This window comes from Petaurus breviceps, unplaced genomic scaffold, assembly GCF_028583685.1.
Source record: "Petaurus breviceps papuanus isolate PSGF00001 unplaced genomic scaffold, PetGlider_PUasm1.0 175, whole genome shotgun sequence".
Classification (NCBI taxonomy): domain Eukaryota; kingdom Metazoa; phylum Chordata; class Mammalia; order Diprotodontia; family Petauridae; genus Petaurus; species Petaurus breviceps.
The window spans coordinates 40,162,294-40,180,693 of NW_027185764.1; the positions used below are offsets into that span (position 1 = coordinate 40,162,294).

The 18,400-nt window shown below is 36.8% G+C and overlaps 1 protein-coding gene across 1 annotated transcript in view; it reads right to left on the bottom strand.

Moving 5' to 3' along the window:
• The window catches only part of CCNH (cyclin H), a 29,957-nt gene extending 13,013 nt beyond the window's left edge, over window positions 1-16,944 (bottom strand). Inside the window, exons 1-6 of the mRNA XM_069085070.1 lie at window positions 16,659-16,944; window positions 13,194-13,316; window positions 10,858-10,931; window positions 10,485-10,695; window positions 8,720-8,883; window positions 5,280-5,350 (exon numbers count right to left, since the gene is read on the bottom strand). Of these exons, the coding sequence (XP_068941171.1) occupies window positions 5,280-5,350; window positions 8,720-8,883; window positions 10,485-10,695; window positions 10,858-10,931; window positions 13,194-13,316; window positions 16,659-16,775 (760 nt within the window). The 5' untranslated portion in view covers window positions 16,776-16,944. The remainder of the gene's footprint in view (window positions 1-5,279; window positions 5,351-8,719; window positions 8,884-10,484; window positions 10,696-10,857; window positions 10,932-13,193; window positions 13,317-16,658) is intronic.
• Between the last annotated feature and the right edge of the window lie 1,456 nt (window positions 16,945-18,400).

The window sequence follows — 18,400 nt, forward strand, 5'->3', positions numbered from 1 at the left end:
GGTACTGAGGATACAGAACAAAGATCACAAGGTGCAGGAGGGCCAGGAATCTGGAGACCTAAATTATGTTTGTCTCTCTGCCATTAACTAGCTGTGTGGCCTTGGGTACATTACTTTTCTAGATTTCAGGTTATTACTCTGTAAAATAAGGGCAGTGGATAAAATCCAGAACAAATGCATCTCTAATCTAAGACTCCTTCCACCTTTAAAAAGAATCCTAATTCATAGGCTTTGTAGTTAATATTTTGAGTACAATCTGATGCAGGATAACAGACTATGAAGTGCCTGGTACTCTGTGGAGTCATCTTATGATTACAGGGTTTAAATCCTATATGGGTTAATTACTATTCTCTGCTTCACTGCCACAGAGTGCATGCCCAACAATGGCAAGTTATTTTGGAAATGCTTTATAGAATGAGTAAAAGAGTTAAAGGATCATTGCAAACTTATTACTACATTTGGAAAAAGAAATCAAAGTACACACCCTACTGGGAGGGTATGTATCTTTACACATAGAAAACAGCCCAGCAACCTGGTACAGTAATATACATTATACACAGATGACAATCTGGGGTAAAGGGTTCTTTTCCCAAAAGAAAGTAATAATTGGAAATATAATTGGAAAGAATGTTCCCTACCACTTTTAACTAAAAGATAGCAAATTTATCAGGAGTTATATGATTTCTAAGTTTTAAAAAAAATCATTTTACAATAAATGCAAATAATTCCAGCACTAACTGTGGGTAATCAAACTCTTTTAGATTACTAAATAAACTCTAGCTAGGGGGGGGGGAAAGGATCACATAAACTCCTTAAGAATTTGTTGTGTGGGAGAACCTTTGGGCATATATCTATTTCCAGTGTCAACTATACATATCTGTAGATTTTAATTATTTTATCATCCAGTTGTGTTAACAAATAATACATTCAATTAGGTCACTGTGAAATTAAACATTCTATAGGAGAACAGTTTTGCCCTAATATAATTTTTTTCAAATGTTTTATTTCAAAGAACATACTGTATTTTCACACATTTAATACCTAGTTTCCATTTTAAAAATATATCTGGGATGAAAATATGAACATTTTAGAACAAAAACACTCAATTGCCCTCCTCTCTTTAAAAAGAAAATGTCGATCTAATCATCCAAGTTTCTTTCCAATTTTACAATTCATTAAATGATTCCTAAATCTACAGAATCAAATTCATAGTTCACTTTCAAAGTGAACCCTCTAGTGGTACAACTAAAGACCTACAACTTAATTTGACCAATCTAGGTAAAAGTTCCAACCTCAACCAAGGTCAGTAGTGAACGGGGGACAAAACAGCTATCTGGTAACTTGATTTACATAATAAAATTGAAAATTAAATCTATACCTTAATAAGATAACATTCTCAGAGATATAAGCCTTTATAGAAGCCAACAACATAATTATATTCAATTTGAAAAAATTTCGAATTTAAAAACTTTAAGGACTTTCAAAAAAATCAGGTCCAATGTCTGAGAAACTTGGAAGGAATGTTATTCAACTCTCATGGACTGGGGCACAGACCTGACCTTCACCTCAGACCTTTATGACTAAACTCAAAATCTCCTCACTGATCACTGTACTGCCTTTCTCAATAACCTTCCATTTTCAATACTCCTAAACTTATTCTTGATTATTAAAATCATATAAATTATGCACTATCCCCCACCACCTAATCCTTGACTCCCAGTATTTTACTAGTTTCCTGCTAATTAACCCAAGCTGAATGAAGAAGTCATGTAAATGATGTCACTTGGACTCACCACAAATTCACATTATTCACTCTCTACTAGACCCATACTGCTACAAGATCAAAAATGTTCTTCAGTAGCTTCCTACTGTCTCTAGGATAAAATGCAAACTCTGCAGCCTGGCATCAGGTCCTCCACAATCTGGCTTCTCTCTATCTTCATAGCTTCATTATTCCCTTTGAGGAACTTTACATTCCAGTTACACTTACCACTATGTAAGCAAATGAGTTTTCCCCTGTCTGAAATGTACTCTGTCATCTCTACCCATCAGAATCCTTAGAAAAAAACCTTTTTTGGTCCTTCTAGGTTAGTGCTTGTTCCCTCTTCAGAATATTTTGGATTAATTATACGTGTGTATGTTATATCCCCTTATTGGATATATAAACTTCTTGCAGTCAGAGACTATTTCTTTTTTCTTTGTGTGTCTGGAGCCATGTGGTACAGCACTTCTGTGTTTGTTAAATGAATCAATTTGTTTTATCTCTATTACCTATGACTGTTGGTTCCTCTTGGGATTTTTGTTTCTCTCCAATGCACTTAACACATAGTATTATGAGACCTATCTGTCTCACCTCTACTAGACATTCCATGAAGATGTGGTCTGCTCCTTATTTCTAAACTTTCTATCTCTTCTAGGGCCTAGAGCAGTCCCCAGTACACAGCAGGCATTTAATAAATGTTTACTAATTCTGAATTTACTGAATATAAATATTTTTTAATATTCGTATTTTTAAAGCAGGAATTTATCTAGTCTAAGACCCTTGATTTTCAGATAGGGAAAGAAATTTAGAGAGGGGAACTAATTTACCTAAAGTTATAACAGTTTCTCAGGAAGCAAAATTGGGACTAGAAACTAGATCTGATGACTCCTGGGGTCAATTATTCCTCCCCTTCCACTCACACTATCTCATATTCATCATGAGATGCCCAAAGTAATCTATACACGTACTTCAGCATAGCAGGCCCTCAGTAGTGCTGGATGAATAAAGAATAAAGATTTTTATTTCTTATCCTTCCCTAACTGCTCTGCCAACCTGAGTCATTCTACTGGATTCAGAAGGACTCTTAGGTGTGGAGGGCGGGGCTCCCTCTCAACAAAAGAGACTACTAGTCGACAGGCTAACTGCTACCCTTCTAAGTGCCTATTAGTAGAGGGGTCAACAAACAACATAAAATTAGTCTTATTTCTTCTGAAAATCAGTCTTAATAGGTTTTCCAACCTCTTTACAAAAAAAAAATTACTAGGACAAGGAAGGAATAGAGAACTTTGAATTCAGTGAGCTTCTTGCTCCCTAATAGACTTTTCTGCCCAGATTTCAGCAAAGCATGTTTCTCTTGCTACCTTTGTAGGCAAGAAAAATGTAGGCCAGATACAATTAGGCATATCTGGAAATCACTGAATAACCAAGCCCAAATGGGTTAATGGAAGTTTGTTAAGAAAATCTCACGTAGAATGTTGCAGGGGTCTCTACCCTTGGCTCTATAATGTTTACCAATAACTTGAATGAAGATACATAAAAATTTATAGGTGATATATAAAACTAGGAGACAGCAGATACTGTGGATGACAGAAATTTAAACGTCTTAGTCTAGAGCAGTGGAACAAAACTAGTAAAATGCTATTTTACAGAGCTTTATAAAGGTTAATGCCTGTATTTCAGTTTTTAAAAACTCACCTTCAAAATTTCAGATAAGGAAAGCACTTTTAGAGAGCAGTTCTGAAAAAAGACTTAGGGGTTTCAGGGAATGGAAAGTTCAGTTATCAATTATAACTGTGACATGGCAGTCAAAAAACTAATGGGCTTTTAATATAATAAGCTCCTTTTGGCCAGGAGCAGTTTCATTTTTGTCTTTGTGTCTCCGGCATCCAGCACATTGCCTGGCATATTGTACAGCCTTGGTAAATGCTTACTGAAAGATTATTTTTTATGGAGAGAGATAAAGTATTTGGAAGGAAGACACAATCCTATTCTATGTTCCCCTACTTAAGACTACAACTGAAGTGTATGTTTGATTCCAAAGGTCACATTTTAGGAAGCACACTGTTCATGGTGGAGATCATGCCATATTAAGCCTGGGAAGGAGAAAACATTATAGCTGCCTTCAAGTATTTATCAGAGAATTTTAGAAGGGATGTCAATATCCATCTAATCCAACCAATATCTGAAAAAAGAATACCTAAAATAACTTAGCACCTGGTCATCCAGTGTCTGTTTAAAGGCCTCCAGTGAAGGGAAGCCCACCACTTCCCAAGGCAATTCATTCTACTACTTGATAGCTCTGACTGCTAGCAAATTTTTCCTGACATTGATCCTAAATCTGCCTAGTTGCAATTTTCACTTACTGGTCCTGGTTCTGTACCTGGGAGTCTTACAGAACATAAGAAGGCCTTTCAAATACTTGGACATAGCCTATCAGATCTTCTCTTCTCCAGACTATACATCCCCTGTTCCTTCAGCAGATACACAAATGATCCAAAGACCTTCACCATTCTGGCTTCCCTCTCTGGAAATTCTCTAGTTCATCAATGTCTTTCCCAAACTATAGTACCATGAGGTACTGAAGACAATACTCCAGATTTGGTTTGATTAGAGTTATAAAGGGACTATCTCCTTAATTCTTAAAGCTTGGCCTTCTATACTGCAGTCCAAGATAGCTTTAGTTTTGATGGCTGCCACATCACACTGTTGACTGGTAAACCCCCTCACAGATTTTTTTCAAAAAAGTGGCAGAGAACATCTTGTATCTGGGTTCAAAAGACTGACTTCACAAGTATAAGACTCAACATTTATAACATTTATTAAACTTAATTTCATTACATTAGATTCAGTCCAATGTTCTAATGTTTCAAAAATTATTTTGGAATCTGTTATACAGTACGGCAGCTTGCTCTTAAATATGCAAATTAATTTAAAAGATGTCTTGTGGAGGAGGAATTAAACTTACTCGGCTTGGCCCCAGGTGGTAGAAATGGAAACAATGGATTAAAGTTCTAAAGAGGTAAATTTTGATTTAATGTAATAAAACTTCCTAACAATAACAGTTATCCAAAGATGGCATAAGCTACTTTGGGGAAGTAACAAGTTCTGTCTCCTTAGAGGGGCTCGATTTCTATTTCTTGGGGTATTATAGAAGGGACTCTTATGTTCATGTACATAACAACCTCAGAGGTCCTTTTAAGCTGAGATTTTGATTCTATGAATTTATATACACTAAAATTTATATTGAACATAACTTATATAGGTTGCCCCGATAGTATTTTCAGCATATATAATCTTTGAAGTGAATTCCATGTTTATTACCTGTGATGAAAAGTGTTTCTTTTTATGTGCCTTTTGTTTGCCACAAATATATATTTTATGCCCGTTTATAATTATACATCTAAGTAATTCTGTAGGAGATATATATACAACACCTTAAGAAAAATGTAGTTCAGTCAACATTAAAAGAAAATACCATGTTGTAACAAGTATTTCCTCAAAAAGCTTCTTTACTTACATTTCATTGTCTCTAATAACTGTGACAAGCAGGTTCGATTCTCTTTTAGCATAAGACTTTCTGATAAATAACTTTAAAAAAAAGTAAAAAGAAAATTACAGACTAATTTTTTTTAATAATTTGCAATTACTATTAATAGAACATGCACTTGTAAGAAACAAAATCTTCTGTCACATTTATCATGATGGGAAAGTTTATCATCATTTTGTCCCAATTTAATTATGCTGTATTTGAAATATCAGAAAACTAATGTTGCTAAAACTCCTAATCTCTCAAAGAGTTATCAATTTCTGTTCTTTGCAAAAAAAAAAAAAAAGATTGAAACTTTTTAAAAATAACCAAAACTTTAGAGCTAGAAATAAAATGTACCAGGATTATCATGGACAAAAGATTTTCTGATAACAGACTGTCATTTCATCAGGGTGGGGGAAATAACTAGTATAGAAACTTTCTTCACCAATGCAAACTGGCAACTTGCAAGATAATTAATCAAACAAAGTTGTCTGGCACAAAGAGAACTGACCTGTCCAGAGACATGTAACCAATATTTACCAGCAGTCATATCTGAACCAATGTCTTCCTGACACCAGGGTTAAGTGGTCTCTATCTACTATTTTACCAAAGAATTAATATCCTGTTAACTGTTTAAAATAATTTTTTTGCATTTTATAAATCTTAACAAAGAAAAAAAGTGGTTAAGAATATTAGGTTTTCTTATTCCTTTTTTCTCTCTTTAATATTCCTACTCCTCGGGGCGCCAAGGTGGTACTAGTGAATAGAGCACTGGCCCTGGAGGACCTGAGTTCAAATCCAGTCTCAGACTTAACATAAAAACTAGCCGTGGAACCTCTGGCACATCACTTAAGCCCAACTGTCCTACCTTCCCCCCCACCAAAAAAAATTCTACTCCTTCAGAGCATTCATTAACCCAATGAAAACCTACTAAGTTTATATATGTGTGTGTGTGTGTGCATATATGTATGTATAGTGTGTATACACACGCATGTCTTTGTATGTACTTTCATGTATGTATAATGCATCATGCATATCAGTGGCCAGAGACATTGTTTTACCCTGACATTAAAGGTTAAAAGTATAATACTCTGTTAACAATATAAACATATTAAAAAAACACCTATTTATCATAATTTCAGAATTATTTTTTCTGCTTACAAATAGAAGGTTAATTAGAATTTTCTTTGCTTTACAATTAAATATTAATTGTGTTTTTTTTTTTAAATTATCAAGTTGTAGCTTTCAAAAATAAAAGCATAAACACAGGTAAACAAAATAGCCCAAGAAAGCAGACTAATAAAGAACAAATGGAGACCTGAACAATGTGACAGGGAAGAATGAAAAAAAAATGAAAGAAGGACCAGCACACATGGCAGAGGATAATATAAGAAAGACAAAGCAAAAAAGAAAGTAATGATGAAATGTAACTAGAACATTTTTGCTATTTAATTTCTGGTCCCAAAACTCTGTAACCTACATAATTTTTTAAAGTTACCAAACTTTTGTTGGGTATCAAAAAAAAAGATTATGATACAGTATTTTCCTTCCCAATTCTACATGGCACTGAGTAGCAGAATTGAACATTCAAATATTCCTCAATTATATGAACTGATTATTTGGAATATGGAACACATTATTCTATAGAAGTATCATAAGATCAACATCTTACACCATATAATACAGCAAGTTCAAAATGGCTTTGTGATCTAAATATTAAAGATCACACCATAAAAAATTAAGTATCTCTAACTTTTTAATGGTCAAAGTTCATGACCAAAGGACAAAAGTTATCACCAAAGACATGAGATAATTTTGATTTCTGAAAATGGAAAAGCTGCATAAACAAAATTAAAGCAACTAGGAAAAAAGAAAAGCTATTAATTGGGGGGGAGGGGGAACTTTTGTATTAAGTATCCTTGATAAGAGTTTGAGATTAAGATTTATAGGCAACTAACAGAAATACGTAAGACTAAGAAACATTCTAAGAATTGAAAACTATTAACAACCATATGAAGTACTGTTTCAAATCAAACAGTAAGAGAATAGTAAATTAAAACAGCACAGAGGTTTGACCTCTCATACCCAGCAAATATAAAACAAGATGGAAATAGTTAATGTTGGAAGGGTTGCAGAAAAACAGGCACATTAACATACTGCTAGAGGAGCTAAGAACTGGTCCAATCATCTTGCAAAGCCATTTACAATTAAGAGAAGGAAAGGACTAAAATATCCATACCCTTTTACTCCGAGATCCCACTGGTAGGCATATACCTGAAGGTCAAAGACAGAATTAAAGGTCCCATATATACCAAAGTATTTGTAGAGGCACTTACTGTAGTGGCAAAGAAATGGAAACAAAATAGATGCCCACTGATTGGGTAATGGCTGAAACATATACGTAATAGAATTTTACTGTATTTCCATAAGAAATGATAGATTAGAATTCAGAGCAGCATAGGAAGACATAGGAATTGGTAAGTAACTGCAAAATAAGCAGAACCAGGAAAACAATATATACAATGATTATAGCAATGCCAACAGAATCACCAAAAATTAAAAACAAAAACCATGAAACCGAATGCTGTGTAATTAGAATGAATGAATTTGTCCTTGAAAAACAAGTAAGAAAATATGCTTCTCTCTCTTGTGGGAATACTAATGTGGAATGTTGCAAATGTCATTATACTTGATCAGTTTTGCTCAAACTCCAATAAGTGCTCTTTGTACTTTCTTATTCTCAAGTTTATCATAAGGTTTTATTTTACTATAACAATAATAATATCAGTCAGCATTTATAGGGTTTCTACGATGTTCAAGGTATTGTGTCAGGACTTCACAATTATTGTCTCTTTTCATTTTCACAACAATTCTAGGGAGACAGGTGCTATTATTATCCTAATTTTACAGACTAGGATATAGAGGCACACAGAGATTAAGTGACTTGCCTAGGGTTACACAGCTATTAAGTATCTAAAGTTGGATTTGAAGTCAGGTCTTTCTGACTCTAAGCACAGCACTCTATATCTACTAGGCCACCCAGCTACCTGTATATAATTTACATATGGTTACCATTTCTATGTGCTATGCCTCTCCTAAAACTTTAGATAATAGGGTGAAACAATTCCTATATACACTATACCAAAAACTTTTGAAAGTCTCTGAAGAATCTTATTGTAAATACCAACTTTTAGATAGGAATGAATTATCTTGGATGAAAGAATATTTCTTAAATTTAGAGTACTTTGGAAAAAAGATTCAATAACTTGTCTGCTCCACTTTTAAAAAATGTCTATTATTAGACAACCCTTAAACTCAGGGACCTGAACTGATACATTCTAAAACAGCACTTTACTAAAAAACAGGGTCTTCATCAGTGGTAAATAAAATGACAAAGGGTATACTTAAAACATAAAATGAAATTATACCTTTCCATGTTAATTCCTGCCCTGGAGGCACTGGATATAATGGTACTAAGAGCAATCTGTGAAGGTGTATACAAAAGGTAAGCATCTGTCAAAGCAATTCTATTAAGAAAATCATCAGCTGTTTTCCTTAAAACTTCTGGGTTCTCTAGTACCGGATAACGAGTCTGAAAAGAAAAGAGCAGGTATTAAAACACTTTGTTTTAAATCATATTAAAAGGAAAATACTTATTAAAGAAGCACTATTTTTGTGCTTAATAATGTTAAGCAATTTAATAAATTTCCCACGTAAAACTGTATGCTCTATTAGAAAACGGCAAAGAACAAGTAACAAAGGTCTGTAAATGTTTTAGCAGTTTGCCAGCTTCCTACACTATTATTCCCTAAGGCAGAAAAAAAAAGGCCAATATGTAGTACTTGTAAAATATTTTATTTAGAACAGATGAATAATTTGAGAAATTGGCTTCTTCTGAATAGGATACTTTCAGGAGGATGTCTTCTGAAAGACAGATGTTACGCTGGCCACTAGGGAAAATGCCAGGCAGATGCAAAATAATTGATCCTTTACTTCCATTTACCCTTCCCTTGTGTCACATTAAAAGGAATGAATGGGTAAAAGCCACTGAGAAGGCAGGATAATACCACCGAAGGTCTCTTTGTTCTATAACATGTATCCTGTTTCATACAATAGACAAGAGTACCATGGCACATAAAATAACAAAGTTCAGGTATATATACAGTGTTATAAGGTTTGCAAAGCATTTTATATATGTCATTTGACCTTCAGAAACAACCCTATTATTATTTTTTTTCTGGATGAGGAAAATGAGATTCAGAGAGATGATATCATTTGCTCAGAGACAAAAAGAATAATTATCAGAGGCAAGATACGAATCTGTGTCTTCCTGATTCCTTTATCCACTCTGCCAACACAGACAAGTGAGTTCATGAATGAGACTAATGCTGTTCCTATCATCTTAAGGTTGGCTTCTAAGGAATGACCTGAAATTAATCTTGGGTTGATGAAGACTTGCCAATTCTCACCAAATGCCAACAGAAAACACTTTTAGGAAATCCACAAAGATGTAAACAACTATTATGGTCAATCTACCACTCCAAAACTCCCTTTGATGTGCATACTAAAACTGGTTGACCTCAAGAGACCAGAGCACCAACAAGATTTCTGATCAATGTGGAACACCTGAGGAACTGAAAAATCTCTCAAGTTTCAAGACAGCAAGCTGAATCACTAAAGTGAGCTATTGCCTGATGGGTCAGACTGCCCCCAGGATCCATCAAGGTCTTTGTCAATTCCTCTTCATTAATTCAAAGGTATATCCCTGTTTTAGTAACAGGCAAAATGGTAATTAGCCAAATCATCATCTAGTTTATCTAAAAGTTAGAGACTGTAGTCCTCAATCTAGTTAAATTCAGATATAGTGCAGTCATACTATGTAATACAATACAGAGAGATTTCTTTTAAATGCTGGTTGTTAGCTTTGTTGTAATATGACAAGGTTCTTCTAAAATTTCTTAATAAATACATAAACTCAAAAGGGGTTGAAAATAGACCCACTCTAAGGATTCCAAACTAAAGAGAGATTCTAATTTGTAAATAGCTCAAGTAACCCTAATAAAGTAATATTGACACTTATATACTTTTAACTAAGAGGTAATTTTAGAGAGTTTTAAGTGCTATCTTTTCATATTATGTGACATACCACAAATAGAACACTGTATTAGTTTACTTCTGAATTATTAGACTTGCCTTCAAGTCAATGAGAAAACCTTCAAATGGCCGGTAAGGATTGTGGACAATAAGATGGAAATTAAGCTGCTGAATAAGTAAGAGTTCATATTCCAAAATTTGTTCAAGTGCCTTTTCCTGTCCAAGAGGGCTCTCCCGAAGATTTCCAACGAACTGTATACTGGACACATTAAATTCATCTACTTTACATGCCAAAAATGCACAAGTAAGCCTACAAGAAAAAAAAAATTCCACACATTTAAATTTTTAAAAGTATGGTATGTTGGAAAATTCAATCTTATATGACTGAGTTTTATAACAAAAAACCTTTTCCTAAATTTAAATAATAAACTAGACAAATAAAGATTTTTAAAGTGCTGTGTTTATTACTTACATTATTATCCGAGGATGATATTCCATCACTGAGTTATTGAGGTAAAAACGTTTGAAGTACATACATGCTGTACCCTAAGTTAAAGAAAATATTTATTACAGCCAGTCATGCAACTTAAGTTTCCATAAAACATCATAAATTAGCTTAGGTTTTGATCATTACAAATGGAATTATTTGGAATGCAAGCAGTGCCATAGTAATAAAAAATTTCTGAATAACCAAAAGATCCGATAGTCAATGACTGGCTTTTAAAAATATATAGTCCAAACAATACATGAATTTAAATTCACACACAGCCATCCTCTTATTCTTTCTACATATCTGTGGTTTAATCTATTTTAATGAGATGGTTTGAGTAGATAGAGCCCTGAGCCTAGAGTCAGGAAGACCTGAGTTCAAATCTGAACTCAGCCACTTACTAGCCGTGTGACCCTGGGCAAGTCAGTTACATTCTGTTTGCCTTATTCCACCGTAGAAGAAAATGGCAAGGTTACTCCAGTACCTTTGCCAGGAAAGCCCCATGGACAGTATTATAATATGGGTTCACAAAAAATTGGACACAACTGAATAAACAATACCACCACTCCCTACTCCTCAAATATGTAACAGAGAGTAATCCAGGAATAGGTTAAATCATCATAAGATCTAAAAATAAAGGTTATTCTTCTTTTCTTGTCTACCACTCTTTAGTAAATACTTACTAAAAAATATTCATATGCCAGCTCATCTGCTACTATCATTTTATAGCTATAAGGGGAAAAAAAGTTCCCCTGAACCATAAGCATACTACTAAGATGAACTTTCCACTGGGATCAAATGAGATAATGTACATAAAAGGCCTGGCAAACCTTAAAGCAATATGTCAACTATCATCATCCTCATCTTCAATAATACTAGAAGTTGCCATGAAGGCAACATGAAAAACTCCAAAATGGAAGATCTTTCTTAAAGACAGAATTAAGAGTAATGTTGTTGAAGCCACAGAGTAAAATTTAAGCTCAATATAAGGAAAACTACCTAATAATCGTAACTATACAAAAGTAGAATGAGCTATAAATTAGGAGGCATTGGGTTCATTATCATTGGAAGGCTTCAAACAAGGGTTGGATGACCACTTATTAAAGATGTTGTAGAGGGGCTTATTTTTCAAGTAATAGATAGACTCTGAGATCCTATCCAATTCAAATTCTGTGAACTACTAAATTAAAAATATTAGTTACATACTTAAAAGATCATGTGCTCCCATTCCCACTTATCCAAAATCTTATGTTGCAGCAGGATGCTAGTTTCAGTATCAGTTTGTCATAAAATCTAAAAATATGGCAAATCTCTCTTCAAGTCCTTACTATCTGAGGAATTCACAATCCTTCTACAAAACCATTCATGCATCATGTTTCTAACTACTTGGCTAATATGCAGAGACAGTAAAGAGAAGAGTACATCTGGACAGTATATTGGCAAAACATTCACTGCTTTCAAGGCAAAAGAGACATTTAGATCTCAGGATATCTAAAAAGCCTGCCATAAATTTATTTGAACCAGAACTTCTAAATACTTTTATTTAGTATGTTCTGAAGAAATAGCACATTGTTCATAAAAGAGATAAAATACCATGCATGCTGTCTTTTTTAATGGGTTTCAATGTGCCTACGTTTCTCCATCTGAAGAGCACATTATTTTCTATTAGGTTCAACCTGTAGTAGGTGCTCTTAACTGACAAGGACAAATACATCAATCAGTTAGCAAATATGCATTAATCACCTACTACATGCTAGGCACTGAGTTAAATAACGAAGACAAAGTTAAAAAATAAAAGTTTCTGTTTTCAAAGAGCTTATATTCCATTGGGGAGAGTACACGATATAAAAAATAAATACAAGGTAATGAAAAAAATTTTTTCATGGGGAGAGGAAAAGGGGAGGACAGGAAAAAGTTATGGTCTGCAGGTCCCTGTTACAAGGGACAGTATCACCAGGTTGGGTTGTAAATAGGCAGGGGTTGATTTCCATAAATAGATGCTAAGTACAAGATAGTATCAGAGCTTTCAAAGGATAAATGAAAAACGTAGTCTAGATCAGCAAAAAAAAAAAACTGATACTGAGTGAAAAAGAAGAATTTAGGTTTAATGAAGACTTCGAAGTCAATTTATGGTACATTTAACCTTGTCCATTATGGCTGAGCACAATAATGACATCAATATTGATTACACACATATGTAGACACAATATTTTATGTAAATGTGAGCAAAGCTGGGATAATTCAGAGTCTGTAAACTGCCTGATTTGACTAAGTTTGCTTTTAAGCATTATTCCTCACCCACCCTGCCCATAACTTACCACAACAGACCTTGGCATTGTAGGCTTAAATATGGAGCAGAAGTCTAACAGTCTTTTCTCATAATATTTGCAGATTATCAGTTCTTCATGAGGTTCAAGAAAGACTGGATCATTTGCCAGAACCTTTAAGAAAAAAAGTTACCCAATAACTTCAGTCAAAGCAGCTAGCATTCTTTTCCCTAAGACCAAAATCAAACTTTGCACACATCTCAATGAAATAGCACAATGCCTAACCCATGTCTCCTTCACAACAATTATCAATGTTGTTAGTAAGCATGAAGAGAATGATAAATAGTATAGTGAAAAGAGCACTAGATATGGAGTCACAGGACAAGATCTAGGATTAGAGCTACTGACTTGTCTATTATAAATGAAGAAGCCACTGACTTGTCTATTATAAATACCCAAATTAACTATAAAGGACATATGAAGAAAGATGCTATCTGTATCCAGAGAAAGAACCAATAAATATAAGTATGTAGAGAATAATGTTATATATATATATATATAAACCTATGTCTAATGGTAGTCATATCTAGCATGAGGGAGGGAAGAAAAAGGGGGAAAAAATATATATGAGAATTGTGTTTTATATTTGAAAAGAACAGAAAGTTATGCATAGTAGATTTGTAGTCTCATGTACAATCATCTTTTTTATTGTACTATGTTATGGAAATGCTTATTTTATTCAATAAAATAAAAAAAAAAGAAGCCACTAAATCGAAACCCATTTTGCACAAGTGTCTAATACAGAATTTTAACCCAGGTTTTCCCATCTACAGCGTCCTAACCACTACACTCTTCAGTTCCAATGCATATTTACACAGAACATGACCAGATCTACATATCCAGTCCCAGGGTTTTAGTTCAGCTCCAAATCTGAATAACCTGCCCACTGGACATTTGGAATTTGATGTCTCACAGGTACTCAAACACAGTATGTCCAAAACCTACAAGTATCTTCCAAACTTCTACAAAGGGCTCTATCATCCTTTCAGTCAACCACGTTCACAACCTCAATGTCATCCTCAACTTCTTTATCTCACTTACCCAATCAATTTGATAACTCTTGTGAGAAGTGATGAGGGCCTAAACTAAGGTGGTAGCTGTGTGAATGGAGAAAAAGGATTGGATGCAAGAGATGTAGAGGGAGAAACATAAAGAGTTGGCAACTGATTAGATACATGGGGTAAAGGAAAGTGGAGTCAAGGATAAAGCTGACTTTACAAACCTGGTGGACAAGGAAGGATAGTTGTGTCTTTCACAGAAATGGGAAAAAGAAAGATAGGAAGGAAGAGTTGATGAGTTCAGTTCCAGATATGTTAAATTTGAGGTGTCATCAGGAAATCCAGTTTGAAATGGTCCAATAAGCAGCTGACAGGGTGAGGATTAGGACTAAGAAAAGACCACACCAAATTTGGCAATTATAAACTCATTAGCAATTCTGGAGAGAGAAGTTTCAGTTGAGTGAAGAAGTTTGAAGTCAGATTACAAAAGGCTCAAAAGCATAGAAACAATGAATGCAGACACCTTTTTCAAGGAGTTTGGTTGAAAAACAGAGGATTCTAAACAACAGTTTACAGTTTGAGATGATGGCAGGATCTAGATTTTTTTAAGAAGGTATATTTAAAAGCAGTAGTTAAAGAGCCTGAAGAAGGGGTACAGGGTTAAGGAAGACTGAGGAAGTCAATCTACTTACTCAAGAGAATGGGATCAGGGGTGCACATAATAGAAAGGTTGGCAAGATTTGCAAGGCAAAAAGTCAACTCTTTGTCAAAGACTAGAGGAAAGAAGGACAGACTGGGAGATGTCCTTAGAAGAGGGAGCTCATGTGAAACGACTTCAGTTTTGTCAGTTTCTCTGGGCAACAGGATAAGGAATTAATTATAGAAGACTAAAACGACTTCCCTGGAACAGTGAAGGTGCAATTGAGGTTGGAAACATGAATCTGTAATAGTACCCAGACAGAAAGTTTATGAAGTTTTCCTCCAGTTGAGGTCAGCAGTTGCTGAGTTGGAATAGAAGAGGTAAAATGATGAAGGGAATCCAGAGATGAATGGCAACAGGACAAATGGGCAAGGCATTATACAGCAGAAGACAGTGTGGAGTTGAAAAAGCTAACTACTGGTTATAGAGCAGGGGTAATAGCCTTCGAAAATACTGAAAGCCTGGAGAGCTTAAAGAAGGCAAAGGAATAGGCTTTGAATGGGTAAGGCTTAGGAAAGGTGATTATGGTCACAGAGGGTGTAAAGAATTTCCAATTAGGGAAGTGGAATACTTCTGAGTAACAACAAAATTTAGAGTGACCATCTTTACATGTGTGTGACATGAAGGGAAGGAGATCCTAGGATTTAATGACATCTTACACCCCACCAAAACTTCACAGTCCAGCCATACTGATTGTCTTCTTGTCATTTCTTACAGATATGCTCCACCTACTGCCTTTACACTGGCTGCTGCTCATGCCTGGAATGCTTTCCCTTCTCACCCCTACATTGTGAGATACATTCCTTAAAGACTCAGCTCAAGTGCCACCTCACCTGGTCCTCCTAGCTGTGTGACGTTTCAAGATTACCTGTCATTTTCTGTACATGCCTACATGTGCACCTGCCCTCTCCCCTGGTGGGATGTCAGCTACTCCAAAGTGGGGGCTGTTTCCATTCAGTCTTTATAGCCCCAACACCCAGCATCTGCTTGCCATGGTAAATGCTTAATAAATACTTGAGGACTGATTCCTGCTGCCCTAAGACCAATTTAGCCATGTATAAAAATCTTCACGAGTTGGTAGGTCACAAGGTACCGAATTCCTTGGCTGTGGCAATCCATGTTCTCCTTCTGTGGAAGGAGACTCTACAAGATTCCACAACCTAAAGGAGAAGTCCAGTCAGGGTTCTTGCGGAGCACAACTGACCCAATGAAAGTTTAAAAGGCACAATCACTAATTTTTTAAAAAATCTCCAACCCTCCCCAAAATAAAGATTGTGGCCTCAACCCGAACGGGAATCAGAATTCCTAGCCTTGAGTCTAAGCTCTGGGATCCGAGGCAAGTCACTTAACCTCTCAATACCTTAGATACTGCTTTTGGAAAGAGAGGGGGGTGGCGGCGTGTCTAAGATGCTTCCTGGCTCTTACATCTAAAAAATAATCAATATTTCTATTTTAAAGTCCGAAAAGTGTTGTACAAATATCCTATTGGATCCTCACAGCAACCCTGGGAGAGAAAGATACTGTTATCTCCACTTGACAGATGGAGAAACTGAGGCAGAGAAGCGGTAAAGGACCCGCCCAGGGTCACAGTTGGCCAAGACTCTGGGGCTGGATCTGAGCTCAGGTCTTCGCGACTCCAGGGACGTGCGCTGGGCTCTCGGGCTGCAAACACTGAATCCGAGGCCGACGAAGGTGAGCCGCGGGGCCGGGAGCACCACAGTCGAGGCCGCGGGGAGGGGGCCGGGGGCTCGCACTAACCTTCCCGTTCGCCACCACTTTGCACTTGAACTTGCGGTTGGCGTCGGCCCGGAGACGCCCCAGCTGCTCCTCGCTGGAAAACGTCCAGTGACGCTTCTGGCTGCTGTTGTGATACATCCTGAGCGGCAGCCGAGGGTAACGGGTCCGAAAAGACCTGGCGGCGACCCCTGCTACCCCGGGACCAGGAAGACCGAAACACCCACTACAGCTGAAGCCCCGCCGCGCGCAGAGGAACGCACGAAGCCCTCGCGATACTCCGAGACTGAAGCTGGCCACGCCCCGCCTCGCCTCTCCCCGTCGGCCGACGTACTGACGTCACGGCGCTGGCGCTTCTGGGGACGGGAGATGGGTCGACTTTATCATTTCCCTTGTCGCCGGTGGCTTACTCGCCCCACACAGGTAGTGGGAGGGCACTCTCCTGTGTCGTCATACGCCGACTTGTGGCCGCAACGCGGCGACGCACCCGCACCACCTACTTGTGGTGCACGCCCTGCGCCGTTTCCTCCATCCGACTCTCGCCGCCTCTTTCTTCTTCCCTTGTTTCAAACTCGATATAGAAGGGTGGTGGAGTCAGACTGAGCACAAAGTAGTGAGAATTTAGGGTGCCAGTGAGCCTTCTAGTCGGAGTAGGGGATTTAGGGTGTCAGTGATTTCTTTGAATGGAGAAGTGGAATTTTCCAATCCAGCCCCAATGGGCAAGACGTTTTACTGCAGATAGAGCTACCCATCAGCAAACATTAAGAGGCTGCTATTGAGGGCTGCACCAGAGAATGACTGGAGAGAAAAGGCTAGAAGTAATTGTGCATGGCATTGAAATGGATGTGCTTTCCTTGCCCTTAAAGGAGTTAGAACCAAGCCAAATGCGGTGTAAAGGCTTGGTCAAGACCGGTCTGTGTCCATTACTAGAGGTGTGCGTGTGTGTGACCTTGTCATCCGAGGTCTCTAGGTCTCAGTTTACTGAAAACTATAGATGGTCTTTAAGATCTCTCCCAGCTCTACCATCCGTTACTGATTGGGTGGATGGCTTAATAGCTGCCCCAAAAGCTGTGCTTGCAATGTTGATGTTATTGTGTAAATTATTCTCTATTTGTGCTCACTTTTCATCTCTTCATACCTTAGGTCTTAGGGCCTATGTGACGCTGATCCTCTGGTAGTTTAGGTCTGGAAATGGAATGCAACAAGTCATTCTTGGTCCATTCAGCAGTGAATGAAAAGAGGTTTGCTTAATTACATCAGGGAAAGGAAGGAGGAGGGAAAAGGCATGTTCTGTCCAGGATATAGCTTTGGTTCAGCTGAGTGACTGCTGTCTTAGTTTTGGTCATCCTGATACTACACATACAGCTTCAGTGGCCTAAGGATGACCATCAGCTGATGTCTTTGCAGTTTTTATCCAGTTGACTATGAAACCATTGAGGCAATTAGCTCCCAAGGATAGTTCTGATATATCTCTTAAGGAAAAATTAACCTAACTTGCTGGGGAGGGAGAGGGATAAAAGGGACTTAGGGTATTGTTCCCATCGTATCTGATTTTTGAGAACCAGGCTCTTCTGTCATTTCTGACAGGGAAGTAATGTAGATTGGTCCTCTTTAGTCTTTCAAAATTGTTCATTTGTACTGTGTTGTGCTTATTTTTTAAATTGTTCTCTTGTATTCACTTCATTTTATACCAGTTGATATAAATCTCTCTAGTCTGTATGTGTGTGCTGTTTTAAAACTCTGTGTGTGTGTGTGTGTGTGTGTGT